The 25,131-nt window shown below is 40.5% G+C and overlaps 1 protein-coding gene across 1 annotated transcript; it reads right to left on the bottom strand.

Moving 5' to 3' along the window:
• Nucleotides 1–4,281: 4,281 nt before the first annotated feature.
• Nucleotides 4,282–16,993, bottom strand: Yipf4 (Yip1 domain family member 4). Its single transcript, XM_055618167.1, has 6 exons — nt 16,709–16,993; nt 14,455–14,614; nt 12,529–12,700; nt 8,834–8,911; nt 5,854–5,967; nt 4,282–5,309 (listed from the first exon to the last, which is right to left on the bottom strand). The coding sequence occupies exons 1-6, from the start codon at nt 16,785–16,787 to the stop codon at nt 5,172–5,174; spliced, it is 741 nt and encodes a 246-aa protein (XP_055474142.1). The 5' UTR covers nt 16,788–16,993; the 3' UTR covers nt 4,282–5,171.
• Nucleotides 16,994–25,131: the final 8,138 nt, after the last annotated feature.

The raw sequence follows: 25,131 nt of genomic DNA, 5'->3' as shown, positions 1-25,131 counted from the left end.
TATGGCCATGCAAGTGGCAAAAATAAAAATTAATCATTTTGAACTATTAAGACCAGTTAAGGATCTAGACATCAGGAGCCCCTTGGACTTGAGAGGAACCTCTGGCTCCTTCAGCATTTCTTTTGACTGTGCTTTTTCTTGGAATCATTTTCTTGTGTTGACCCTCTTCTTTGTAGACTAGACATTGGTTAGAATTCACCAGATGGTGTCCTCATGGCATTCCCAAACAAGAAACAGGTAACACCCTACAGTTACAGAGAGGCCCCACAGTCCTCTAGAACCTAGTTGACCTTGGAGGGCAAGGGAAGAATATTCTCCCTTCCTCTGACCACGTGAGTATAGTCTTCCAAGTATGGTTATTAAGCACCCTGATCAGTTATGTCAGTCAGGTACTTCTAACTACTGTGTAATAGTTAGATAAAGTCTGAGCAAAAAATCAAACACTTCAAAGTTTGATTAGGCATGCAGTTTTGTTCTTGTTACAAATAACAGACCAATAATTCCACTGATTTAAGCAAAGGCTGACGTCAATGTATTGAACTTGACCTTAGAAATTTCATCTCTAAGTGTCATTTTTTTACACACCTTAAATAACTTACTCAGGCCTTTATACCTTGCATAAGCTTTCTAGTTTCTTTTCCATTATTTCAATCATCTTAATTTTCAGCTGTTCTTACTCTGTAGACCAGACTGGCCTCAAACTCACAGAGATCCACCTGCCTCTGCCGGGATCAAAAGCATGCACCACCAAACCATCAGGCTTGGTTTTCTTTCTTAATACCATTAGATACAGTAACTTAGGTTGTGCGAATTCCCTTCCTTATTGAGGGAATGTCTATGCAATGTCTATGTAATCCATTTAAGGTCCCAACAACAAACCAAATTTCAGCTTCACCAAAGTTCACTACAGGGAACCAATGGCTTTATTGGGTCTCCTTTCAGGGTATGGGTAAAGAGCTGACAGGAGTGGCCTGCCAAGTGTTCACCCAGTATGATGTCTTCCCTTCTCTCCCCAGAGTCCTCCAGCCTGTATACTCTAGCTCCTCTCCAAGATCTTGAGGCCATGCAAAACTGCATACAACTGGCTGGGAGAAGCTGATGAACACTAACGTGAGGGTCCAATGGCCCTGCCTGCCTCCTTCTATGAAGGAGCACTAATAATCTCGAAGATGAACCATAATGACCTTTTATAAGCATACAAAGCTGGTCTTATGAAGATCACAGATGGTTAGCTTATAGAATGGTGCTGTGCAACACCACCTTTCTAAAAAAAAAACTGAACCCAAACTTCATACATAGGATAATTAACTAATATTACCTGTGTACATACTGTTAAACCATGGGGCTTTGTAAACTCTTAGATAACGCTTTTGCCCCAGAGCGCTGGGACTCAGGGCCAGCAAGCATTCTAACACTAAGCTAAACCCCCAACTCTTCCTAGCACAAGTGAAAAAAAAACAAAAAAAACAAAACAAAACTGAATAATTAGTACAGTTCAAAGAACCATGTATCAAAACCATGCTTTTGAATCTGAATGAGTGAAGTAGAGAAACACAGCCATTATACAGTAAAACAAAATGATGCTTACAACGTCCAGAAGAAGAAAGCAAGATGTTTTTAGTCAGAGGATCCTCTCTAGCCTCTCCACAGACTGTCAACAGTCTTCTATATTGCCACTGTCATCACCATCATTTTAAATTTAATGCCCATAATTTAGAAAGTAAAGGTCACAGAAAACAATAACCTCTAAAAGAATCTAAACAGGGATACATGGGATCAGCCTGTTTTTTTTCTTTAGCCTGTGTCACCGAAACGGGAAAGTAAAAACAAAAGTAAGATTACCCAGGGCTCAGTAGGGCAGAAACAAAAACAAGAAACATGGAGCAAAGGAATCTTTAGCAGGGAAAGAACACTCTGTTTCAGCAAGAGAAGAGGCTTGGAGACACCAAGCGGGAACAGCAGACACTAAGACCTAGAGAAACTCATCTCTAGCCTCCTGAGAAAGCAAGTTGATTTCTCTTTGTCTCTACTCTAGCTGCCTGCTGCAAGCAGCTTTTAAAGCACCTGGTAGTCTAGTCTTTTGGGTCCTACTTGGGGTCTGCGTTTTCCCAGACTTGGTTCTGGGATGCTGCAAACTCACATGAATGAGCTTTCCAGGAGTTGACATGAGCATTTCAAAGTGTCAGCTCTCTCTCACAGCTGGCTAGTGATAGAGGCACATATATGGCTAACTCATAAGTCTCTAGAAACCATTAACATACTACACAAAACATTTGCCAATTTTTTAAAAACCTACGGTCTGATATTATTTCCTTTGCACTGACCTATAGTAATCAGAAATAGACAATATAATTGGACTCTCCCGTTTCACTATCCAATTAGGCATCTAGGAAGGTAAAATCAAAACAGTGTGGCAAGCTCCTATAGTAAGAAGTTTTATAGATGCCATTTTGGTTTATGCCACTGCCACGTGGTGGCATTAACCAAGATTGTGATAAAATCACGTCCTTTTCCAGCTTCATTCTATCACTAGCCAGATGGTACTATGTCAAGTGGCTGTCTCCATCTTGATGACATCACTAACCAAAATGGTAGCTAGGTCATAGGGTTTGTTCCGTTTTGATGGGTCACCAGTCAAAATGGCAACAAACCACATGCCTCCTGTTTACTTGTGGTTAGATCAGCTCAATGATACAATAAGCCCATTTGTCACTATGGCACAAGTCGCCAAGGGATCCATGCATCTCAGATAAAATTAGCATGGGAACGCACAGTATATGTGACCTAGGCATGTAGGCCCCAAATAGCAAAGCAAACAAGAAAAAATGATTCCATGGTGTCAGCACAGAGGTGAGCCCACGTCTTAACAAATTATAACTGGGAACATCAAGTGACATCATTTGTGTCTTGTTTTGATTTCCCTTTACCTCCTAAATACAAGCTGTCACTGGGAAAGGAATCCAAGAAAGATGCACAAGAATATAGAGGCATGTACAAGCATATAGAGGTATGCCCAAGGCACATGGGTGAGGATGTTGATTGTAGAGCATATGGAAAACTGGAAAGAATGTGACCTTGGTGCCATTTTTTGCTAGAACGTGGCATCAGACAGATCAAACTCTCTGTTTAGCTGGAATTTTGTTTTGTTTTGAGAGAGGGTTTCTCTGTTTAATCTTGGCTGTCCTGGACTCACTTTGTAGAACAGCCTGTCCTCCAACCTGCCTCTGCCTCCCTGAATGCCAGGATTACAGGCATGAACCACCACGCCTGGCAGGAATGACAAATTTGAGTCTCCATCATCCTGAGAGAAAAGCTGCCTAACATTTCAATCCCAGGTTCTAATACCTAGCACAAGCAGGAAAAAAAGGCTAAATAAATCTTCAGAAGAAAAAAAAAAAAGGCACTTCACATTGTTACCTGGAAAGTATCAAATTAGCTCATAACTGAGGGAAGAGAGTGCTGGAATTACAGAAGTGTGCCACCACGCCCAGCTTTGGCTGAAATTTAAGACCCTTAGAAACCAACTTTTTAGACCCTCAGTAGTCTTGTTTCACACACATACATAGAACATCAGACCCCACCCCACCCAGCCTGGGGGGGAATCTGATTCCTTAAAAAAAAAAAAAATGAGGCAGAGGCAAGCCCTTTATCTGCTGAGCCTTATGCACTGACCATATGCACTGAGAGCTCTTTTAGAAAATCAAATCATTTTTGAGTGGAATATTCCTAATATATCTTGATGCAGCAATTAAGAAGATTTTATAATCTGGTCTTGACCTCAAAAGTTTAGTTTCAGGGCCAACACTATGAACATCAACCAGGTACACCAAATCAGGAATAAAAGTTAACTTTTTTGGGCAATATCAGAAATAATAATACAATAATTTGCTAACAGGAATTTGCTTTCTTATGAACACAGATAAAGTAGTTTATCTATTTTATAAAGTAATATTAGAGATATATACAGAATCCATAATTTACAAAAACTTCTTTGATTGGGGCTGGAGAGATGACTCAGCACTGGCTGTTCTTCCAAAGGTCCCAAGTTCAATTCCCAACAACTACATGGTGGCTCATAACCATCTATAATGAGATCTGGTGCACTCTTTTGGCCTGCAGGCAGAACACTGTATAGTTAATAATTCTTTAAAAACAAAACAAACAAAAAACCCCAAAAACTTCTTTGATAAAATTTTCTTAATATTTCCCTTAGCAAAAACTGTAAGTTTGTTGGAAAAAAATTAATACTTGTTAAAGTATCAAGTAATATAGGACACAGTATTGTAAAATGAAGCACACAGCTGGAAAACATTTTATTTTCTACTTCATATAACATTGTTTAAGTCCACATGACTTCAAAGGTTCTTTCCTGTAACTTATGATTTAAAGGTACCACTTAAAAATATTTACTGATGCTATAAATATTATTTTTCCTATATATTAATAATTTTAATGAATGCCATATCCATTATATTTCTTGCTCCTTTGGTCAAAAAGAAAAACAGAAAACTTTAAATCAAATGTTTAGACATTCAAAACTGTTTTTTAAGAACACATACACACAAATCAAATCTACACTGGCAATTATTATTTCAAAAATTACACACAATTTAAAAAACAAATTTTAAGTTTTAAACAAAAACATTAATGGCCAAATTAAAGAAAGTTTAAGCATCAGATTTAGTATCTTATTTTTTAGGCTATTCAGAAATATATTTTGTGAATAAGAATTATTTCATAAATATATATGTATAAATATAAATAGGTATCTACAGGATCTGTGGTGCAGGAGAAAATTCTTTAAAGAAAAAAATTGCACTTTTAGATTTTCAGGATGTTGTCAAATTTATAGTTCAAGTGAGATAAAATTACCCATCTAGGTGCTTTTGGCACAAGTGTTCAGGTGAATATTGACACAATGTGAAAAACACATGCTTTTTATTTATTCGTGGAATATGAAGAACCAAACAGAATCCAGAATTCTGACCAAAAAAATTCCAGATAACTTCAATTACTTAAATACAAAAAATATTGTTTTAAAAAGACTTTAACCTGCTTCTCTATCTGGAATGTATAAAATTTTACTAGTAATGTTTTCTCCAATCCCTTCAGCAAGAATTCCCAGCTTAATACAAATGTAACACCATTTTTTGACTCATGTATATCTTGGATCACACCCCAGTATATAAGGACAAAAAATAAATGTACAATAAAAAGATTGGGTAAATAAGAAGAGGCTTTTTGGTCTTGAATTCTTCACCTACGAGTAATGAAGCAGCACTGTAGGCAGCCCAAAACACACCAAAGAGCTTAAAAAAAGGAAGAAAGAAAGAATAAGGCAACACATTAGCAAATCAATCAACATTTTGGGTACCTCAGAGAACATTTACAATATTTAAAAAAAATTATCTACCAAGTGAGACTTTTGTGTTTGTGTTTCAAGACAGGGTTTCTCTGTGTAACCTTGGCTGTCCTGAAACTTGCTTTGTAGACCCAGGCTGGCCTCGAACCCACAGAAATTCACCCGCCTCTGCCTCTTAAGTGTTGGGATTAAAGGCGTGCTCCACCAACACCCCGCTCAAGTGAGATTTTTTTAAGAATATTCAACCTTGCTCTGTTCCTTTACTTTTAAAAGAATAAAGAAAAGAAACCTAATTGTAACAATCACTCGTAAATTCTATGTAAAGAGACACTTGGAGTCAGGCATAGTGGCACACAACTACCACTTGAGTTCAAGGCCAGCCTGGACCTTACAGTGAGTTCATGGCTAGGCTGGTCTATAGTGTCAGACTGTCTCAAAAACAAACAAAAAACAGCAGCAGAGTAAAACACAACACACACTGTATAACTTACTTTTATAAGTGTAGACACCATTTCAAAAGATCCAACCACCAAAAGTATAGGGGCTATTACAATGAGAGGAAGTAATGAATATCCTATAACTCCAAGAACTTGGCCATATGCAACCTGTAAATTTTTAAAAGTTTATATAAATTATCATAGGAATCAAGATCTTAATCACTTTTCAATATCTTTTTTGTTCTGACATAAGTATCATGTCCAATGTATTTCAAATTATGGTCTTGTTTTATATATTCCAGGCCTTCTTACCACTATATTTTCAATACGATTCAGTGTCCTGATATTCAAAACCCACATTTCCAGCCCTTGTTGCTAGGTCCAGGATTATATGTCTAACCACCTCCAGACCTAATCCTGCATATACATGATACTCATACACTGCTTTACTCTGCATACATGTGATACACATAGACACAAATAAAATAAAGTAACTCTTCCAGACAGGGTTTTTCTGTGAAGCCCTGCCTGTCCTGGAACTCACTTTGTAGATTTAACTGCCTGTCTCCTAAGTGTTGGGATTAAAGGCCTGAGACACCACTGTGTAGCAAGTAACTTTTTCTTTTTTTCTTTCTTTCTTTCTTTTTCTTTTTTTTTCCTCTCTCTCTTTCTTTCTGTCTCTCTTTCTCTTTCTCTTTCTTTCTGTCTCTCTTTTTCTTTCTGAGACAGAGTTTCTCTGTGTAGCCCTGGCTATCCTGGACTCACTTTGTAGACCAGGCTGGCCTTGAACTCAGAGATCTGCCTGCCTCTGTCTCTTAAGTGCTGTAAAGGCGTTCACCACCACACCAGGCTCTTTAAAAATAATAATAATAATAATAATAATAATAAAAAGTCCTCCCATGGTTTAAGAACAGTATTTAGGAGTTCAGAAGATTGTGAGCTACTAATACATTGGATTCTCTTGAAGAACAGCAAGTACTCTTAACCACTGAGTCATCTCTCCAGCCTCCCCTCCCTTTATTTATTTTTTTGAGACAGGGTCTCACATAATTAAGGGTGACTTCAAACTCACTATCCAAGGATGACACTGAACTTCTGATTGTAGTGCTGACATTATGGGCTTGAGCTACAATGCCTAGTATTTTGGGGGGAATGTGGAGGCTGTGTACCAGGTTGGCTTCAAACTAGATCCTTTTGCCACAATGTCCCCAAAATCAGGATTGTAGGTATGTTACAACAAAGGTGTGATGATGCAAGATCATTGCATGGGTTAAAAATATTTGGTTTTTAAAGATTTCTTTTATTTTGTGTATGAGTGTTTTGCCTGCATGTATGTCTGTGTATCACATGCATGCCTGGTGCCTGAGCAAGTGACAAGTACCCATGTGGCTGCTGGGAATTGAACTCGGATCCTTTGCAAGAATAAATGCTCTTAACATCTAAGCTAACTCTCCAGCACCCAGAATAATTTTTAATGACAAGTCTAGGTGTATGGATTAAAATTCCTAACTGGAATATACTCTTAAAAAAACTACTGCTTGCTGGGCCTGGCAGCACGTAACTTTAATCCCAGCACTTGGGAGGCAGAGGCAGGAGGATCTCTGTGAGTTCAAGAGCAGCCTGGTCTACAAAGTGAGTCCAGGACAGCCAGGGCTCATTACACAGAGAAATCCTGTCTTGAAAACCCAAACTAACCCAACTACAACAAAAAACTACTGCCTATTATGTTTTAGAGTAGTATCGATACTAATCTAAAAAAATCTATTGAAATTCCCCTTCTTCCAGCTGTTTAGCTGTGGGAAGCCCTGCTCTCTTCACATACTTAAACCAAAACTAGACACATAAGTCACTGAATGAAGAAAGCCGGTCTTAGAAGCTAGCTTCCATGAAGTCATGTGTTAAAACTACTCTTTTAACATTTCTGTTTTGGAAAGACAGGGTTATTTTTAGCTAATTACTATTTACACTAAAATGTAGCCAGTTTGTTAGATTTTAAAAAGTATTTTAAATTATTTTCATCTGTGGCACATATCTCCAATCCCAGTTCTTAAGAGATAGGACAAGAGGACAAGAGGACCAAAAGCTGAAGACTTCAAGTATTCAGGTATTTGAGACTCTGTCTCAAAAAACAACAAAAACTCAATCTATTTTCTAATAGGACAAATACTGATAAAGAAATCTCTATGGAAACAAAAACTGGCTTGAGACCTGTTGTCAGCTCTATGCTTTTGTGAAGAGCTGTATAGTATTTGAAGGGTGAGAAGGAATCTTTCCTCTCCTCTTCATTCCTTACGTTTATTGAGTAGATTTGTTATCTGTATCAATCATCTAAAAGGAACTAGCATAACTTAAGACAACTTATTTACTAGCATAACTTAAGACAATTTATTTATTATGGCTAGGCACAGTGGCAGATGCTTTTAATTCCAGCACTTGGGAGACAGATGTAGATGGGAGTTTTGTGAGTTCAAGGGCAGCCTTAAACTATATCGTGAGTTCTAGGGCAGCCAGGGCTATGCTGACAGACCCTATATAAAAAAAGTAAAAACAACAAAAACAATCATTTAGTAAGGTATGGCAGCTCAAAACTGTAAAGGCCAGTTTGGTTTACATAGTAAGTTCTAGGCTAATCACGGCCACCTAGTGACACTGTCTCCCAAATAACTAAATGAATAGGCTGGAGAGAGGCTCTGCAGTCTCAGGCATATGCTGTTCTTGTAACACATGGGAGGAGTTCAGTTCCCGATACCTGCCCGACTCCACGCCACAGCATCTGATGCCCTCTTCTGGAATCTATAAGCACCTTTACTCATTTATACATATACATGTTAAAAAAAAAAAAAAAGCAGGGTGTACTTATCTCCACCCTTTTACCTCAGCACTTAGGAGACAGAAGCACGAAGATCTTTGTGAGTTCAAGGGTAGTCTTATCTACATAGTGAGTTCCAGGCCAGCCAAGCCTATCTAATCAGACTGTCTAGAAAACAAAACAGAAACAAACACTAAAAGATACTTTCCAAAGTTAAGTACTTACTTCTCCACCAAGAACTCTAGCCAGTAAGAAAATTGTCAGTGAACCAAATATCCAAATGGTTATAATCCATGAGACCACCTTAAAGAGAATAACAAAAATCATTCATTAAAAAAAAAAAAAAAATTAAATAAACTGCTAAGTTTTCAGAAGTTTCAATTCTCTGCTACTTAAGACAGCTTAGCAAGCCCCTTTTCAGGCCAGAGGTTTTATTAGTTATGTACATTTCCAAAACTTAGAAATGCAAGGTGAAATACAAAGTGTAATACAAACTTACAACCAAACTTGAAGTTCAACAATTACTGCTTATAGTATTTCAAGATACAGATACATGATAAATGATAACTTTAAAGAAGACAAAATGCTTACTACAAGCCCCTGGCTTTTCACATCCTGTAAGCAAAAGCCATTTCCAAAATAAGCTGCCAGTCTTCCTAAGAAGTCTTTAAAATTTATATTAATTATATGTTCATATAAGCTATTAAGTATGGAAGACATGTCAAATAATCTTAACTCTTCATATTTAGTTTATTTATTTATGTATATACACAAATTATGTATATATATTTAACACTGTACCCTGGGAAGGTCTGCAAACAATACTCCATTAGAAATATGAACAAACTCATTGATTGGAACTGGATTTCCTGCACATTGTAATGTAGTGGCTTCAAACTTACTGTATACATCAAAATGGCTGCAAACTCACTCAGTCATCTTGCTTCTGCCTCCAACTACATACGCCAGCTTCGAGAGCTTGCTTTCTCTCTCTCTCTTTCTTTCTCTCTTTCTTTCTGTGTATTTATTTTCTTCCTTCCTTCCTATTTATTTATTATGTGTGCAATATCTGCACGTATGCCTATTTATCTATCTATCTATCTATCTATCTATCTATCTATCTATCTATTTCCTTCCTTCCTTCCTATCTATCTATTTATTTATTATGTGTACAGTATCTGCACGTATGCCTTCACACCAGATCTCATTATAGATGGTTATGAGCCACCATGTGGTTGCTGGGATTTGAACTCAGGACCTCTAGAAGAGCAGACAGTGCTCTTAAACTCTGAGCCATCTCTCCAGCCCCCTAGAGTTTGGTTTCTAAATATTCCCTCACTAAAACTGAGCCTTTCAAGAGTAGTGACTGCTTCCAAGGGCACAGCACAGAATAATACAAAATTAGTTTAGAATTGCTTTGTGGGGTTAGAAGAAAGGGTGTATTATTTGTGTGGGATATAGCTCAGTTGATAGTGTTTACCACAGAAGCATGGGGCTTTAATTTGAATCCAGGACCCAAACAAAAAGCTGAGTGAAGTGGCATATGCTTGTAATCCCAGCACTGGAATGGAGACAGAACCTAGGCTAACTGGTAAGCCCCAGGTCCTGTCTCAAAAAACCAAGCAGATGGTGTCCTGAGAACAACTGAAGTTGACTTGTGGTCTCCACATGTAAACCCTATGCACACTCACCTGCACACACATACACATACAAAGTAAGGTTTATGTTCAATGGCCGTAGAAAACCACAAGAAGCTCCCAATGGCTAAAGCGGAACAATCTGAACACTTAAGAACCCATACTGATGTAAATAACTGGATAATTAAGTAACAGAAAAGAAGGGTAGCTGCTCCTTAGAAAATACTAATAAACATAGATGAAATGAAAAGAAATAGGATATCACCATTCAATGAATATTACAGTAACATTGGGTCCAAAATTTATTATACTCAAGTTTGATAAGAAACAGGATATTTACATAACTGAAAAGTAGCTCTAGAACATATTAATGATAAAGAAAAATGACAAGCCAAATTAGTGGCTCATCCCTGTATCTTAATCCTCAGGAATCTGAGGCAGAAGAATCACAAGATCAAGGCCTGCCTAGGCTACAGAGCAAGCCCCAAAAGAAAAAAACAAATTAGCAAGACCATGTCTCAAAATAAAAACATAAAACTAGGTTAGATATACAGCTGAGGGACAAGGCACAAGCCCTGCAGGCACAAGGCCTATATCTGTTTGCCTTCCCCACTGCTGTGACAAACACCAAGGCCAAGAGCAATCTGTTTTGGTTTTTTCTTTTTTTTTTTCCTTGCTTTCTTGGGACAAGGTCTCACTATGTAATCCCAATTGTCCTGGAACTGGCAATGTAGACCAGGCTGGCCTCAAATTCACAGAGATCCACCTGATTCTGCCTCCCAAGTCCTGGGATTAAAGGCATGCACGACAACACCTGGTCTAATACCATCATTTGACAAGACTATTTAAAATCACCCAGGAGAAAGACCTTTGGGCATATCTGTGAGGAAGTTTCTAGACTAGGTGACTGGATGTGGGAGGATCCACCCTAAATATGAGTGGTTTTATTCCATGAGCCCCAGCTTATTAATGAAATGGAAGAGGCAAGCTTCCCCAACTATGTTCTTCCCACCTTGAACTGTAAGCTAAAATAAATTCTTCCTCCCTTAAAGTGCTTTTGCTAGGTATTTAGTCACACATGAGAGTAACTAACAGAAGGCTGAAAAGATGGCTCTGTCACAAGAACACACATCACTCTTCCAGAAGACTCAAGTTCACACTGGACAGGACTTGAACTCCTGTAGAATTCAATACCTCTGACTTTTCCAGGTGCCAGCAATCCATGCATGTACCCAAACACATAACCTTTTTATTAAGAAAAGCCAAAAACCAAAAACAAAACAAACAAACAAAAAAAAAAACCAGGATCTTGCTTTTTGCTGAGACAACAGACCAGGAAGGCCTTGACCTCACAGAGATCCACTTTCTCTGCCTCACATATACACATAACTGGAAATAATAAAATGATTGATAAAAAATTTAACTAATAGTGGTAGTGGTACAAACCTTTAATTCCCACACCCAGGAGGCAGAGGCAGGTGGTTCTCTGAGTATGAAGGCAGCCTGGTCTACAGAGTGAGTTCCAGGATGGCCAGAGGCACACAGAGAAACCCTTTCTCAAAAAAACAAAACCACCCAAACTGTAACAGCAACAACAACAAAAACCTAATAAAATCTGAAAAGCCTGGGGCTAGAGAGACAGCTTAGTGGTTAAGAGTACTTGTTGTTCTTGCAAGGGACCCAGGTTTGATTTCTAGCACCCACAGATTGCTAACACTGATAAGCCTAGCTCCAGGAATCCAAAAGGCATGTCTATAGTGTACACACTTGCATGCAGGCAAAACACACGAATAAAGTAAAACAGATAAAAATCTAAGAAAGTGGAGCTTGAGAGATGGCTCAGTAGTTAAGAACACTGACTGCTCTTCTAGAGAGAGGACACTGATTCAATTCCCAGCACCCACATGGCAGCTTACAACTGTCTGTAACTCCAACATCTGACACCTGCTCCCTCATTCAGATATACATGCAGGCAAAACACCACCAACAACAACTAATAAAAATGGAAAAACTGAGAACAAACTAATCCAATGTAATCCTTAATTAATTCATTATGAAACAATTTCAGAAACAAGCATGGGTAAAATAGGTAAAGGCAAAACATCTGTCAAGCACAATGTATTTTTATAGTAAACATGTGACTATATTTATTTTTAAAAAAAAAGATCAGCCTGCCTCTGCCTTCTGAGCGCTGGATTACAAGCATGCAGCATCACTGTCTAGCAACTAATTTTTGAGTCTCAAAAAAGAATCTAACATTTGTAAAAAATGAGGTATACTTACCCTAAACTGTCCATATAATGATATCATGGAAAAGAAAAGAACAACGGCCAGTGGACCCCAAAAGTCAGGATTGTCTCTCACCACTTGTCTATTAAAACCAAGCGATGGCATTGGCATCAAAACACAACGGATTTTGTAGTAAATATCCTTTAGATCAATGTCCAATTCTTCCCTATAATTTTAAAATAAGATTCTTAAAAAACATGTAATTTTGAATAGTGAAACAGGTTTAAAAGAACTTTAAATTTAAACAAGACAATATGATATCCATAGGTCAACATCTGCATTTGAAATACGTATTAAACTAATTCTATGGTAAAATATCTCAACTTTAGAGATGTTGAAATATCTTTCTTCCAACTGCTAGTGTTTGGAAATTGTTAGTAGTATGGAGTGAAACCAAGTGCTTCCAAGACCTGCCTGTCTGAGTACTGAGATAAAGTTGTATACCACCCTGCCTGGCCCATAATTAAGTTTTAAACTTGAATTTCAGCCTGAACTACTCAAGAACCCTGCCTTTTTTTTAAGATAGCATTATTTGGGACAGCTAATTGAGCCAGAAAAGCACAGCAGACCTGTTTATGTGTGTGAGAGTCACACCAAGTATCCGTGCTGTCCTGAAACTCAAGATCACCTGTCTCTGCAGAGCATTGGAATTAAGAAGTGTGCCACAGAGTACACCTTCTTCTTTCTTTTAAAGATTCACTTAACTTACTGACATGAGTAAGTATATCTGTGTATCTGTATGAGTGTATGAACAGGTCTGTGTGGGTGAGTGCCTGCACACACACGGTGAGTCCAGAAGCTGCTGGATCTCTTCTCTTATCATTCTCCACGTAGTCCTTTTGAGATACGCTCTGTCCCTGAACCCAGGGCTCAGGTTTTCTTGGCTTAATTCCTGATCCTGTTGTTTCTACCTCTCAAATACTAAGATTCCATTATATTACAAAGCCTGGCTTCCAGCTGTAAAGACTTTAAAAAGTTTGTTTTGTTTTTTAGTGTTTTATCTACATGTATGTCTGTGTAACACATGAGTGCCTGGTGACTTCAGAAATCACAAGAAGGATTTGGATCCCCTAAAACTGAATTACAAGAAGTTGTGAGCCACCATGTGGTACTTGGAACAGAATCCCAGTCCTCTGCAAGAGCAGAAAATACTTTTAACCACTGTGCCACTTCTCCAGTCCCCATCTTAAAAATTCCTGACATCCACTGGACAGTGGTGGGGCATGCTTTTAATCCCAGGACTTAGGAAGCAGAGGCAGGCAGACCTCTGGGAGTTTGAGGCCAATCTGGTCTACAAAGCAAGTTTCAGGACAGCCAAGAGAGAAACCCTCCCTTGAAAAAACAAAAAACTAAAAACAAAATTCCTGACACAAAATTCCATATTCAACAAGCTAAAAAACATTATTTCATTATTGCTTCAGTGTTTGTTTCCCAAGACATGGCTTTTCTGTGTAGCCCTGGATGTCCTGGAACTTGCTCTGAAGAGCAGGCTGGCCTCAAACTCAGAGATCTGCCTGCCTCTGCCTTCTGAGTGCTGGGATTAAAGGCATGTACCATCACCACCACAAGGCACTGCTTAAAAAGACTAGTAAAACTGAAAGCTGCTATTTTTTAAAGATATATTTATGTGTATGTATTTAAGACATGTGTATGTGCGTGTCCACCGAGGTCAAAACATAATATGAGATCCTCAGGAGCTGGAGCTACAGGTTGTGTTGCCTGATATCGGTCTGGACTAAACTCAAGTTCTCTGAAAGAGCAGGAAGCACTCTTAATTCCTGAACCATCTCTCCAGATGGCTGTTGTTTTTCCCCAAAAAGGGTAAGATTTTTTTCATTCTGTCTTTAAAAATATCAAAGAACATAAACATCCCACAGATTGGGTCTTAAAAGTCACAAATTATATATTTTTTTCACATACAAAAGTGGCTTATTATCTTCAGGATCCTCATCTTCAACTTCCAAAAGCCAGCCATAGCCTCTTTGTCTCAGAAATGTAGTAGCTGTAGATTCTTTAATAAAATCTCCACCTCCGCCAAGGTTTAATTTGACATCTGGAGCTGCTATGGAACCACTGAGATCTTAGAAGAGAAGACAAAACTGTAAACCAGGGTGAATCTAAACCAAAATGTATATATATTTCAATAACTACAATTTGCCAATTTCTGTGAATATTTGCTACTGTATATAATCTATCAATGATAAACACTGTACTACTTTTCATTTTACAATTAGAGAAAAACAAACAAAAACCCAGAAGAAATTAAAGACAAGCCTGGTATACTGGAACATGCCTATAATCCCAGCCCTCGGGAGGCTAAGACATGGAGGCCAGGCCGGCCTCTAATTCAATACATAGACAAGGATAATCTTCAACTTCCAGCCTCCCTGCTCCCATCTCTCAAATGCTAGGATGAGTCATCACACCACTATACCTACCATGTTTATATAGTGCCAGAGAGTAAACTCAGAGTCTTCTGCCTGTTACCAACTAAGCTGCACCCTCAGTCCTAGAAGGTAATTTTTATAGTATATATCATCCCACTGAAATGTTCACCTTGTTCCCATCAGTCCAATATCTGATAGAATAGTGTAAAATATCACTTCCATAAAATTTTCCTGATTTTGTTGTTGTTTTGTCTTGTTAGCCCTGCTGTCTCAACCTCCCAAGAACAGGGATTACAGATATGATGCATCTTGCCTGGCTTTCTGTGCTCTAGTTAGAATAATTTTCTCCTCTTTTAATCTTTTATGAAATTCTAAGCCAGTGCTTCTAAATAATATTAATGTGTTTACGAATTACCCTGGGACCCTGGTAAAATACAAACCAAGACTAAGGGAGATTATGCCCAAAATGTGCCAGGTAATGTTAATTTTGCTGGCTTGTGGCTGTAAACCAGATACAGACATATCTGTCTGCCATAAAGTAATGACGCCCAGCTACTCTGGAGGCTGAGACAAGATCACACATTCTAGACAATTCTGGGCAATATGCTGAGTTCAAGGCCAGCCTAAGTAACTTAGTGTGTCTATCTCAAACTAAAATTTAAAGAAGAGGCTGAGCTGTATGTGGTGGTATATCCTTTACTCCCTGTACTAGGGAGAAAGAGGCTACCAAGTTCTAAGTCAACTAGAATGACATAGTGAGGCCCTGTCTCACTGTCTCAATTAAAACAAAAACAAAACAGAAAAAGAAAAAAAATGTTAGAAAGAAACAAATCTTATTTATTAAAACCCGATTTCTGGAAAAATCTACATTCATCTCTAGACTGAAATTTTTCTTTCTTCTTTGTTGAGACAAGGTTTCAGTATGTAGCTGGCCTAGAACCTGACATGTATGTAGTCCAGGCTGGTCTTGAACTCAGCGATCCATCTGCCCCTGCCTTCTAAGTACTGGGATCACAGGGGTTCACCACCTGGGACACACCCTATCCTAAACTGAATTTTCTAAAGTGAAATCAACTTTTTTAAACATATATTGGGCAGTTAAATCTGGCCCTAAGAAAAGTAAATAAAATTTTTAAAAAAGCAAAATCTGAAAATCACTAGCAGATGCCGAGTCAGGTTACAAGGAGTGGAACCAAGTCCGGGAGAAATCCCATCAACAGAAAAATCTTTCCATCACAATCGCTTGCTCAAAACAGTACAAGCCAAGTCTGCAGAGGCTGGTGAGGGCACCGAGTTGACTTCCTAAAGTTCAAACGCTCCTAAATCCAGTTTTCTGAATACTGTGGTCAAGGATTGTAAATTGTGTGGACACAGATCTGAGCAAGAAATTAAATTTAAAAAAAAAGAATCACGATTCCTTTGAAGGAAGTTTTCCTTAACCTGCCAAAAGTAACCCCTGCAAAAAACAAACAAGAAAAAGAGAAGCTTTTGTATTAACAGCAGAGTAACACAGCCCCACATCGTTCTTATTCCTTGACCCCTCACTCTGCTGAGTAACCGCGGGGCAGAGCATTTCGGAAAGCAAACCTTAGGCAGGTCAGCGGGTTCACTTGTGGACGGGCCAGCCAGGGACCCCGCCCGCAGCCCTGGCGGAGCGGCCGAGCGCGGAGCCGGCGCCCCGCACCCTCCTCGGTCGGCCGAGGCCTCGGGGAAGGCCCAGCGAGCGCAGGGGCGGAGTCCCCACTCTGCCACCCCGGCCCCGGAGCCCCCGCCGGGCGCGGACTCACCTTCCGCGTCCGCCGAGGAGACAAAGGTGAAGTCCCCGTTGGCTGGCGCATAGGCCGGGGGCGGGCCCGGAGGCTGCATCCCGCCGGCCTCGGAGCCCGCGGCGGTGCTGGGGGGCGGCTGGGCCCCGGGCTCGGAGATGACACGCACGCTCGCGCTGCGGGGCGGCCTGCGAGCCGGGGGGTGCGGGCTGGGGCGAGGCCGGAGACGCGCGAGCCAGGCCACCCGGCTGCTCCAGACGAGGTCGCACCGGAGTCCTACCAAGCTGGTGCCCTGACAGGACCATAACAGTGACAACGCCGCTGGGATTGGCTGTTTGTAATCTCATCGCCTATTGGCTCCCGGAGGAAGGTTCTGATTGGCTCTGTCTGTTGTTGATTCCGGAAATCAACCCAGCACCGGAAGTTACGTTCCTTTCTGTCCTGCCCCTGTCAGCTGTTTGTTTGAATAACCCACTCCTTTTCTTTTCTTTTTCCTCCCTTCCTCAGTTTTGAAAATTTATCCTCTTCGTGGTTGTTAAACAGAATTTCAGAGGTTGGCCGTGATGGCTTGCGCTTGTATTCCCGGCGCTCATGGAGGCTGAGGCAGGGAAATTGCTGCGACTTTGGCTTCAACGTGAAGCTCCATCTCAAAAACTACCTAAGTTTCAATATTTAAATCCCTCTTTCTGACCCCAAGATTCTGATACCTTTGTTCATTAATTGTAAAGAATGTTGACGAAGTTATGTGTCTTGTCAAAGCCTTAGTCTCCGCGCCTGTAAAATAAAGGGGCTGGATTGGAGAATGGTCATAGCAAGGCTGTAAATTGCCATCTGTAGACAGTAGTCTAGCCGAATTTCTTTATGAGGAAGGCAACTGACCAAAGAGGAAAAATTAGGACAAAAACTAAGCCCCCTTGCTTCTCACTCTGTGCTGATTTCATCTGTCCTCTGATAAACTTCCCAAAGTTTACAAACTCACCTAAGCTTTTATTTCATTCATTCGTGTTTTTTTTTTTTTTTTTTGTTTTTTGTTTTGTTTTGTTTTTTGAGATAGGGTTTGCTGCGTAGCCTTGGCTGTCCTGGACTCACTTTGTAGACCAGCCTGGTCTTGAACTCACAGAGATCCACCTGCCTCTCCGTACCCGAGTGCTGGGATCACAGGCGTGTCACTGGGGCCAGCTAAGTGTTTACTTTTAAAGACTTAATTTATGCATATGTGCTTGAGTGTATGCGTGTGCACCACATGTAAGTAGGTGCCTGCAGAAGCCACAAGGGGGCTTCAGGGTCCCTAGAATTGGAGTTCCGGGAGCTGTGAGCCACCTGATGTGGGTGCTGGATGCCCACAATCAGTTCTCTGTAAGAACAGCAAGTGCTCTTAACCTCGGAGCCATTTTTCCAGCCCCCTAGATAGATAGATTTATATAGATAGATATGTTTAGAATCTTAAAATGTACTTTTTATTTTTTTTTAATCAAGTATATGTTTATGCCCGTGAGTGTAGGTTCCCGTAGAGGCCCGAAGAGAGTGTCTGATCACCGGAAATAGAATCACAAGCAGTTGTGAGCAGCCTGATGTGGGTGCTGGGGACACAACTGGGACCTCTACAAGAGCAGTCTGGGCTCCTTAACAGCTGAGCCATCTCTTCAGTCCCTAACTAGGTTGTAAAATCTTCAAATAAATGTAGTTAAACGCAATATTCCAGCTACATAAAAGTGTCTTCCGTTTTGGGGTGGTCTGAGGGAATATTGTGAAACAGACATGGAATGATGCCCAATGAACCAATAATAGAGCAGAGGAAAGGCATAGCTTTTAATATCTTTCTTCTTCCTCCTCCTTCTCAACTTCTTCTTCTGAGAAAGTGCTGGGAAGACAACACACACACACACACAACCCAAACACCTTTAATATGTTAAAACCTCCAATATCTTAAAAGGAATTTGGGGAAATTTTGTTCCACAAGGAAATCACCCACGTGATCCTTTTTTCACCTAACCCATTGTGGCAGACTCCTTCCTCCTCTCTTCCCTTCTGTCTGTCTCCTATGATTCCCTGTCCTCAAAAGCTCAGGAACCTTAGCCACATCTACTCCATTCTGCCTTGCCCAGGTGTAGGCTGTTTTAATCAACCAATCAGTTATATCATAGGCAGATTCACAAAACAGGATAGGTGTAACCAGATCTTGAAGGCCAATAACACCCATCAGACCAACCTCTAACACCCTGTCTCCAAGGCAAATAATAATAATAATAATCTGCAAACATTGGTTACTAAAGCATTAAAAACCTGGATACTGGGGCTGGAGGGATGGATCAGAACACTGGCTGTTCTTCCTAAATGGTCCTGAGTTCAATTCCCAGCAACCACATGATGGCTCATAACCATCTATGATGAGGTCTTCTGGCGTGCAGGCAGAACACTGTATACATAATAAATAAATCAATCTTTTTTTTAAATGTGGACACTGGCCATTTTTGGTACTTGTGTTAATATTAAACGTAATTACTACTGGGCATGATGTCACATGCCTTTAACTTCACCACGCAGGAGGCGGGTGGATCTCTCAGTTTGAGGCTAGCCTCTACAGAGTGAATTGTAGCAGATAATTTACATTTTAGATTTTTTTTTTATATTCACCTACTCTAGCTCCCAAATAAAAAACACTGAGACTTTTAGACTTCTTAATGAACTTTAGGCTCGATACCTGGGCAGATATTCTTTTGTACTAATTCTCTAAAGTAGTCTGGCTACTTCCAAGCCCCAAGCCCCAAGTTACTTGCCATATTGGTCCTGTCTAGGCTGTTCTCTCCATCAGGCCAATTCTTTATGACGAGTCCCTTCTCTCTCTTCTTCCTCTTTCTCCCTTTCCCACTTCCCAGGCCCCACCTGAGATCCCAAGCCTTCTTTCCAGCTACAAGCTGTTTAGCTTTTTTATTAACCGCTAGCACAACTGGGGAGGAAAGTTTACACAACATTGAACAGAGTACGTGACAGTGCATTTGTCCAGACTGCAACCAGAACTCAGGGCCCAGAATTCATCATTTGTACTGTACTGTTGTAACCTGCTTAACCTGCTTAAACTCTATAGCCCTTCTGTTGAGATCTACTTTAGTTCTTAGCATAACTGTAGCTCCTCTGTGAACACTGTTGAACCCTGGAATATTAAAGTCTACTTTGAGACATAATTGCAGCCATTTCATTTTCCATTTTGTTTCTAAAGTGAAATTAAGTTCAAATTTTTAAACTTTTCAGTGCTGCTTCCTAGAAGCAGTTGTTCATAGCTGGCACTAGCAGACCCACTCAGAGGGTCGAACTGACCTTATATTTTACTATGACTCAATAGTGTTATAACTTATGCTTTATTATCTATTAACGTGGCTACACTCTGGTTGCACCCTTTTTGTCTGCACATCTGGCTACACTTTGGATGTACTCTAGAAGACTATAAGCCCTGCCTCACTTAGGACCAATCAGCTTAGAGGTTAGTTGATAATACTTTCTCTAGTTAGCCAAAAATGTGCTATTGCTTTGTATGGTTATCCAAAATGTGTTACTGCTCTCCCCATGTGTGTTTTGCATCCACTTCTTTCTCTATAAACCCTGCTGTGAGACCAAGTTGATGTCACAGTTAGGCTCCTGAGTTCCTTTTTCTGTCCCTGATCTGACCAGTCTTTGGGAGTTTTATTAAATAAACCATCCATATCTAACTGAGACCAGAGTATGAGTGGTTTGTGTGGCTATTCTTAGACTAGAAAAAAACAAAACAAAGCCCAACAACAACAACAAAACCTGCTGTCCCCTTTAACATATCAGAATCCATTTTGCCTCCAAGTCCCCATTTTTATTATAAGGTAAAATTAAGGTCAAGTTCTCAGGCCTTATATGCATGTTCCAGGACAGCCAAGACTACACAGAGAAAACCTATCTCAAAAAATCAAAAACCAAAACAAAAAAATAAGAAAAGATAGAATGCTCTATCTTTTTTACAACCGGATCTTATGGAGGCATTTCCTAAATTGAGGTTCCCTCTATTCAGATGACTAGTCTGTATAAAGTTTATATAAAACTATCCAGCACAATGTGAAAACAGAAGAAGAGCTGATTTTCTCAGATGTTAAAGTGTTTAAAAATGTAGAGGTTGAACTACATCATTGTTCTCTTGTGGATATAAACATGTTTTTGTTTGGGTCCCAGGTGTGGGATGTGGGACTGATTCAGCTGGTCACAGAAGCAGACTATTTGCCTCATGTCGGCTCTGAGAGGCGCTCTTTGCCTGCTGTAGATAGGACTCTCAAGAGAGAATAAGTGCCAGAGCCCAGAGAGTATGGAGGTGCCAAGAAAGAACAAGGCTGCTCCTGCTTCCCCCTTGCTGCTCCTGGTTGCTGTTGTGAAACAAGAAGTTGGAAACCTCCTGAAACGAGAATTGGACTGACTCCAATGAACCTGACAATCCGAACCAGCAAGAAGCAGCTAAGAGAACTGCACCCCCTCTCCCACCTACCCTTTCTCTCTCCTACCTAGTGTTGGGGTGTTGGAACACTAGGTAGGAGAGAGAAAGTGGAGTAGGGAGAAAAGGGTATAAAAGAAATGTAAATAAGAGTTTGAAAACATATGCCAACGATATTCTTTAGCTCATAAACACCCAGTGCTTGGTGTAGAAATCTCAACTAGAGATGTGATATGATAGTCAACAGTTCATGGTCATTCCAATGATGTTAAAATCCAGACCAGACTTCTGCTGAGGCTGTAGTGCCTGAAGCAGCCCCTCCCCTCTCCCAGATACTGATACTCACCCCACTGACCCTGCCACCAGTGAACAACTAGCCCATAGATCTCTAGATGCCCAGGCTTCTCATCCAGGGAAGTAAGTTTACATCAAAGGAGGTATTGGTGCACACACATCCCACTCCACATTCCCTGCCTCCTTCGGGAACCAGAGTTTCAGAATCAGGCTGCGAGCTGCATTCCTTTCTCAGAGAGCTGTATGAAGGGATCCCATCTCTGCCATGTGGGCCTGATTCGTCTCTTTAGAGACCTTGCCGTGCTTTCTGTCTCTGCCGCTGGGGCCTGAGCTCTCCTCAGAGCCTTTCTTACACTATCTGTCTCCCCATTTAATAGCCCCATTATTAAATGTTTCACGTGTGGATTTTAAGAGGGACACTGAGACTGATTATTGGGGCTGGGAGCTTATTAGAAGAGCTACCAATGCCACGGGCAAACAATGACATGTTTGAGCATGGTGAATTACCCAGGAGGAGTAAACCGAGAGAGAAGTACAGACATGAAAGTCAGACAGGCGGGGTGGCGCACACCCACAGTCCCAGCACTTAGGAGGGAGGCAGAGGCAGGTGGATGTTTGTGGGTTCTAGGATAGCCTAGTCTATTCTAGTGAGTTCCAGGTCAACCTGGACTACGAAATGAGGCCATGTCTCAAAAACAAACCTAAACCCTACAAAAGAAAAAGAAATAATCAGAGACTCCAACAATGAAAAGGCCACGTAGGGAGAAATGGCCCCAAAGAAATAAAATGACTTGCCCCTTTCTCCTTGACTCCCTGTGTACCACATGCATGCCTGATGTTAGAGAAGGTCATAAGATGTCCTAGGACTGGAGTCACAGACGGCTGTCAGCCACCTTGGACTTGGGAATGAAACCCAGGTCCTCTGGAAAGGAGCCACGCTTAAACACTCAGTCGTCTCCCTGCCTCCGCTCTGAGTTTCCATTCTCCTTCTGCAACTACACAAGTTTAGAGCTGTGCTCCATTACTCTAGTGTAAGTGGTATTGGAGCTCAAAAACAGGGTCTCTGGCATGTCAAGCAAGCACTCTGCTAACAGCTATATCCCTGGCCTGAGCCTCATTTCCTTCCTTCTTGTTTATTTATTGTATTATTACATTTCTTTTTTGTGGCAGAATCTACGTATCCCTGGCTGGCCTGAGATTACAGAAATCTATAGGCCGTGGCCTCCTAAGGGCTCTGATTAAAGTTGTGTGTCACCTTGCCTGTCTTTTTGAAATTACATTAATCTGTATAGATATGTGTCTGTGTGTCTGCCATGTGTGTGCACAACCCCATAGGGACCAGCATTGGAATACTGGAGCTGTAGTTACAGGTGACTGTGAACAGTGTGATTTGGGAGCTGGGAACTGAACTCGGGTCCTCTGGAAGAGAAACCAGTGCTCTTAACCACTGAGCCATCTCTCCAGCCTCCTAAGATTTGTTTGTTCACTTATTCACCAAATCTCACATCTTCGAAGATAATTTCTGTTTTCTTCAGTTCTTTAAGTACGTCTTTGTCTTTTTATATACAGAGCATTGATACAGAAATGGGTATGATACATTTATTTTATCATATAGCTTGGACTTTGAGCTATCTGAACCTCATTCTTGAAAGTTTTAGTTAAGTCACCTAACGTTGCTCTGTCCCCTTTCCTTCCCTTCTGAAACTCTAATTAGCTCAGTGATTCTCAACCTTCCTAATGCAGTGACCCTTTAGTTCCTCATGTTGTGGTGATCCCCAGCCACAAAATATTTTTTTAAGATTTATTTATTTATTTATTATGTATACAGTGTTCTACCTGCCTGTGTGTCAGAAGAGGGCACCAGATCTCATTATAGATGGTTGTGAGCCATCATATAGGTGCTGAGAATTGAACTCAGGTCCTCTGGAAGAACAGCCAGTGCTCTTACCCTCAGAGCCATTTCTCCAGGCCACCAAAAAATTATTTTTGTTGCTACTTCATAACTGTAATTTTGCTACTGTTGTGGATCACAATGTAAATAGACAACCCACAAAAGGGTTATGACCCACAGGTTGAGAACCACTGAATTAGACACATACCAGTAAGGAGTTACTCAGTAACAGATACAGGATACGCGTATATTAGCCCACACTCAGGTGACCCTTTATATGCCAGGCATTACGGAAAGTGCTTTATATTCATTTGTTCAGCCATCACACACAAATCCCGTAAAGTAGGAACTGGCATTCTTCCCAGAATTTCTTATAGATAAGAAGTAGAAAAGTAGGGGAAAAAAAATCACTTGCCAAAGGTCACAGAGATAGTAAATAGGAGCAACAGGACATGAGCCCGGATAACCTGGTCCCACGGTCCCAGCCCTACTGCTGTGAGACCTCACTGCAGAGTCTTCTCTGTCTTTAGTGCTTTCAGGTTTTTGTTGGTTTGTTTTCTGGTCTGGGCTTTTTTTTGTTGTTGTTAATTGTTTATTCACGTCTGTATAAGCCAAGCACGGTTTTGCAGACCATGGATTTTGTTTGTGTAACCTGGTCCTATTTGTTCCTTTGGATAGTAGGTTTATTGACTCTATAGGAGGGGTACAAATGTTGTCTATAACTTGCTAATCTGATTTTTTGTTGTAAATGTTAGACAAGAGGGCTGGCTTACTCATAATATACTTTATAATAATCATTGGAACTACCGCACTCCTATGTCAGAACGCCACAGCTTGTTTTGTTTTTATATTTACATACTTATGTTTCCGTTTGTTTTCATTGTTTTGTGACGGGGTCTCATTGTGAAGCCCCGTTTTTTATTTAAAAAGAAAAGAAAGCATTCTTAAGGGTTGGGGAGAGAGTTCAGCAGTTAAGAGCGCTTGTTTGTGCACAAGGCCCAGGCTCAGTTCCCGGCACACTTACGGTGGCTCACAGCCATCTGTAACTCCAGATCCAGGAGGCCTCTGGGGGTACAGACATGTGTGTGGTGTATGAACATACATGTAAGCAAAACGTTCTTATATATGCATATATATAATAAAATAAATAAAGCTGAAAACATTCTTTCACAATTTCAAACATACATGCACACATGCATACACACTGTACTTCATCATTTCCCCTTCTACCTTCTTCCTTTTTACGATACTTTATACAGCTGGAGTCTGCTCAGGACATCTGAAGCCATAAAGAAAGAAAGGGTTAGTAAATATTTCCTAGTATTCCCTTTATTTATGTATTTACATTCTGTGTGTAAGTGTTTAGTGTATGTGTGTCTGTGCTTCATGTGTGTACAGTGCCTGTAGAGGCCAGAAGAGGCTGCCAGATGTCCTGGATCTGGAGTTACTGGTGGTTGTGAGGGGCCTGTGGGTACCTCGAATGAAACCTGGGTTCTTAGCAACAACAGCTAATGTTCTTAACCACTGAACAATGTCTTCAGCTCCCCTTTACCCTCTCTTATCCCCATCCCTACTCCACCAAAGTCCCCTTCTACTTTCATGCCATGTTTTTGTTGTTGTTGTTGTCATTGTTGTTATGTTTTGTTGGCCCACTGAATTTAATTAGGGTTGTCTGCATGAACCCGGATGGGAGGATATTTGCTTGAAAAAGAGCAACTTGCCAGTGGCCACCCCGCTGGGGAATATGGCTCCTCCTTCCCATAAACCATTAAGTCTCTAACTGCTCAGAGAGGGGTGAAGCATGATGAATGTGTA

This window comes from Psammomys obesus, unplaced genomic scaffold, assembly GCF_907164565.1.
Source record: "Psammomys obesus unplaced genomic scaffold, mPsaObe1.curated_primary_1811, whole genome shotgun sequence".
NCBI lineage: Eukaryota > Metazoa > Chordata > Mammalia > Rodentia > Muridae > Psammomys > Psammomys obesus.
This window is presented reverse-complemented; position numbering and strand designations above follow the sequence as displayed.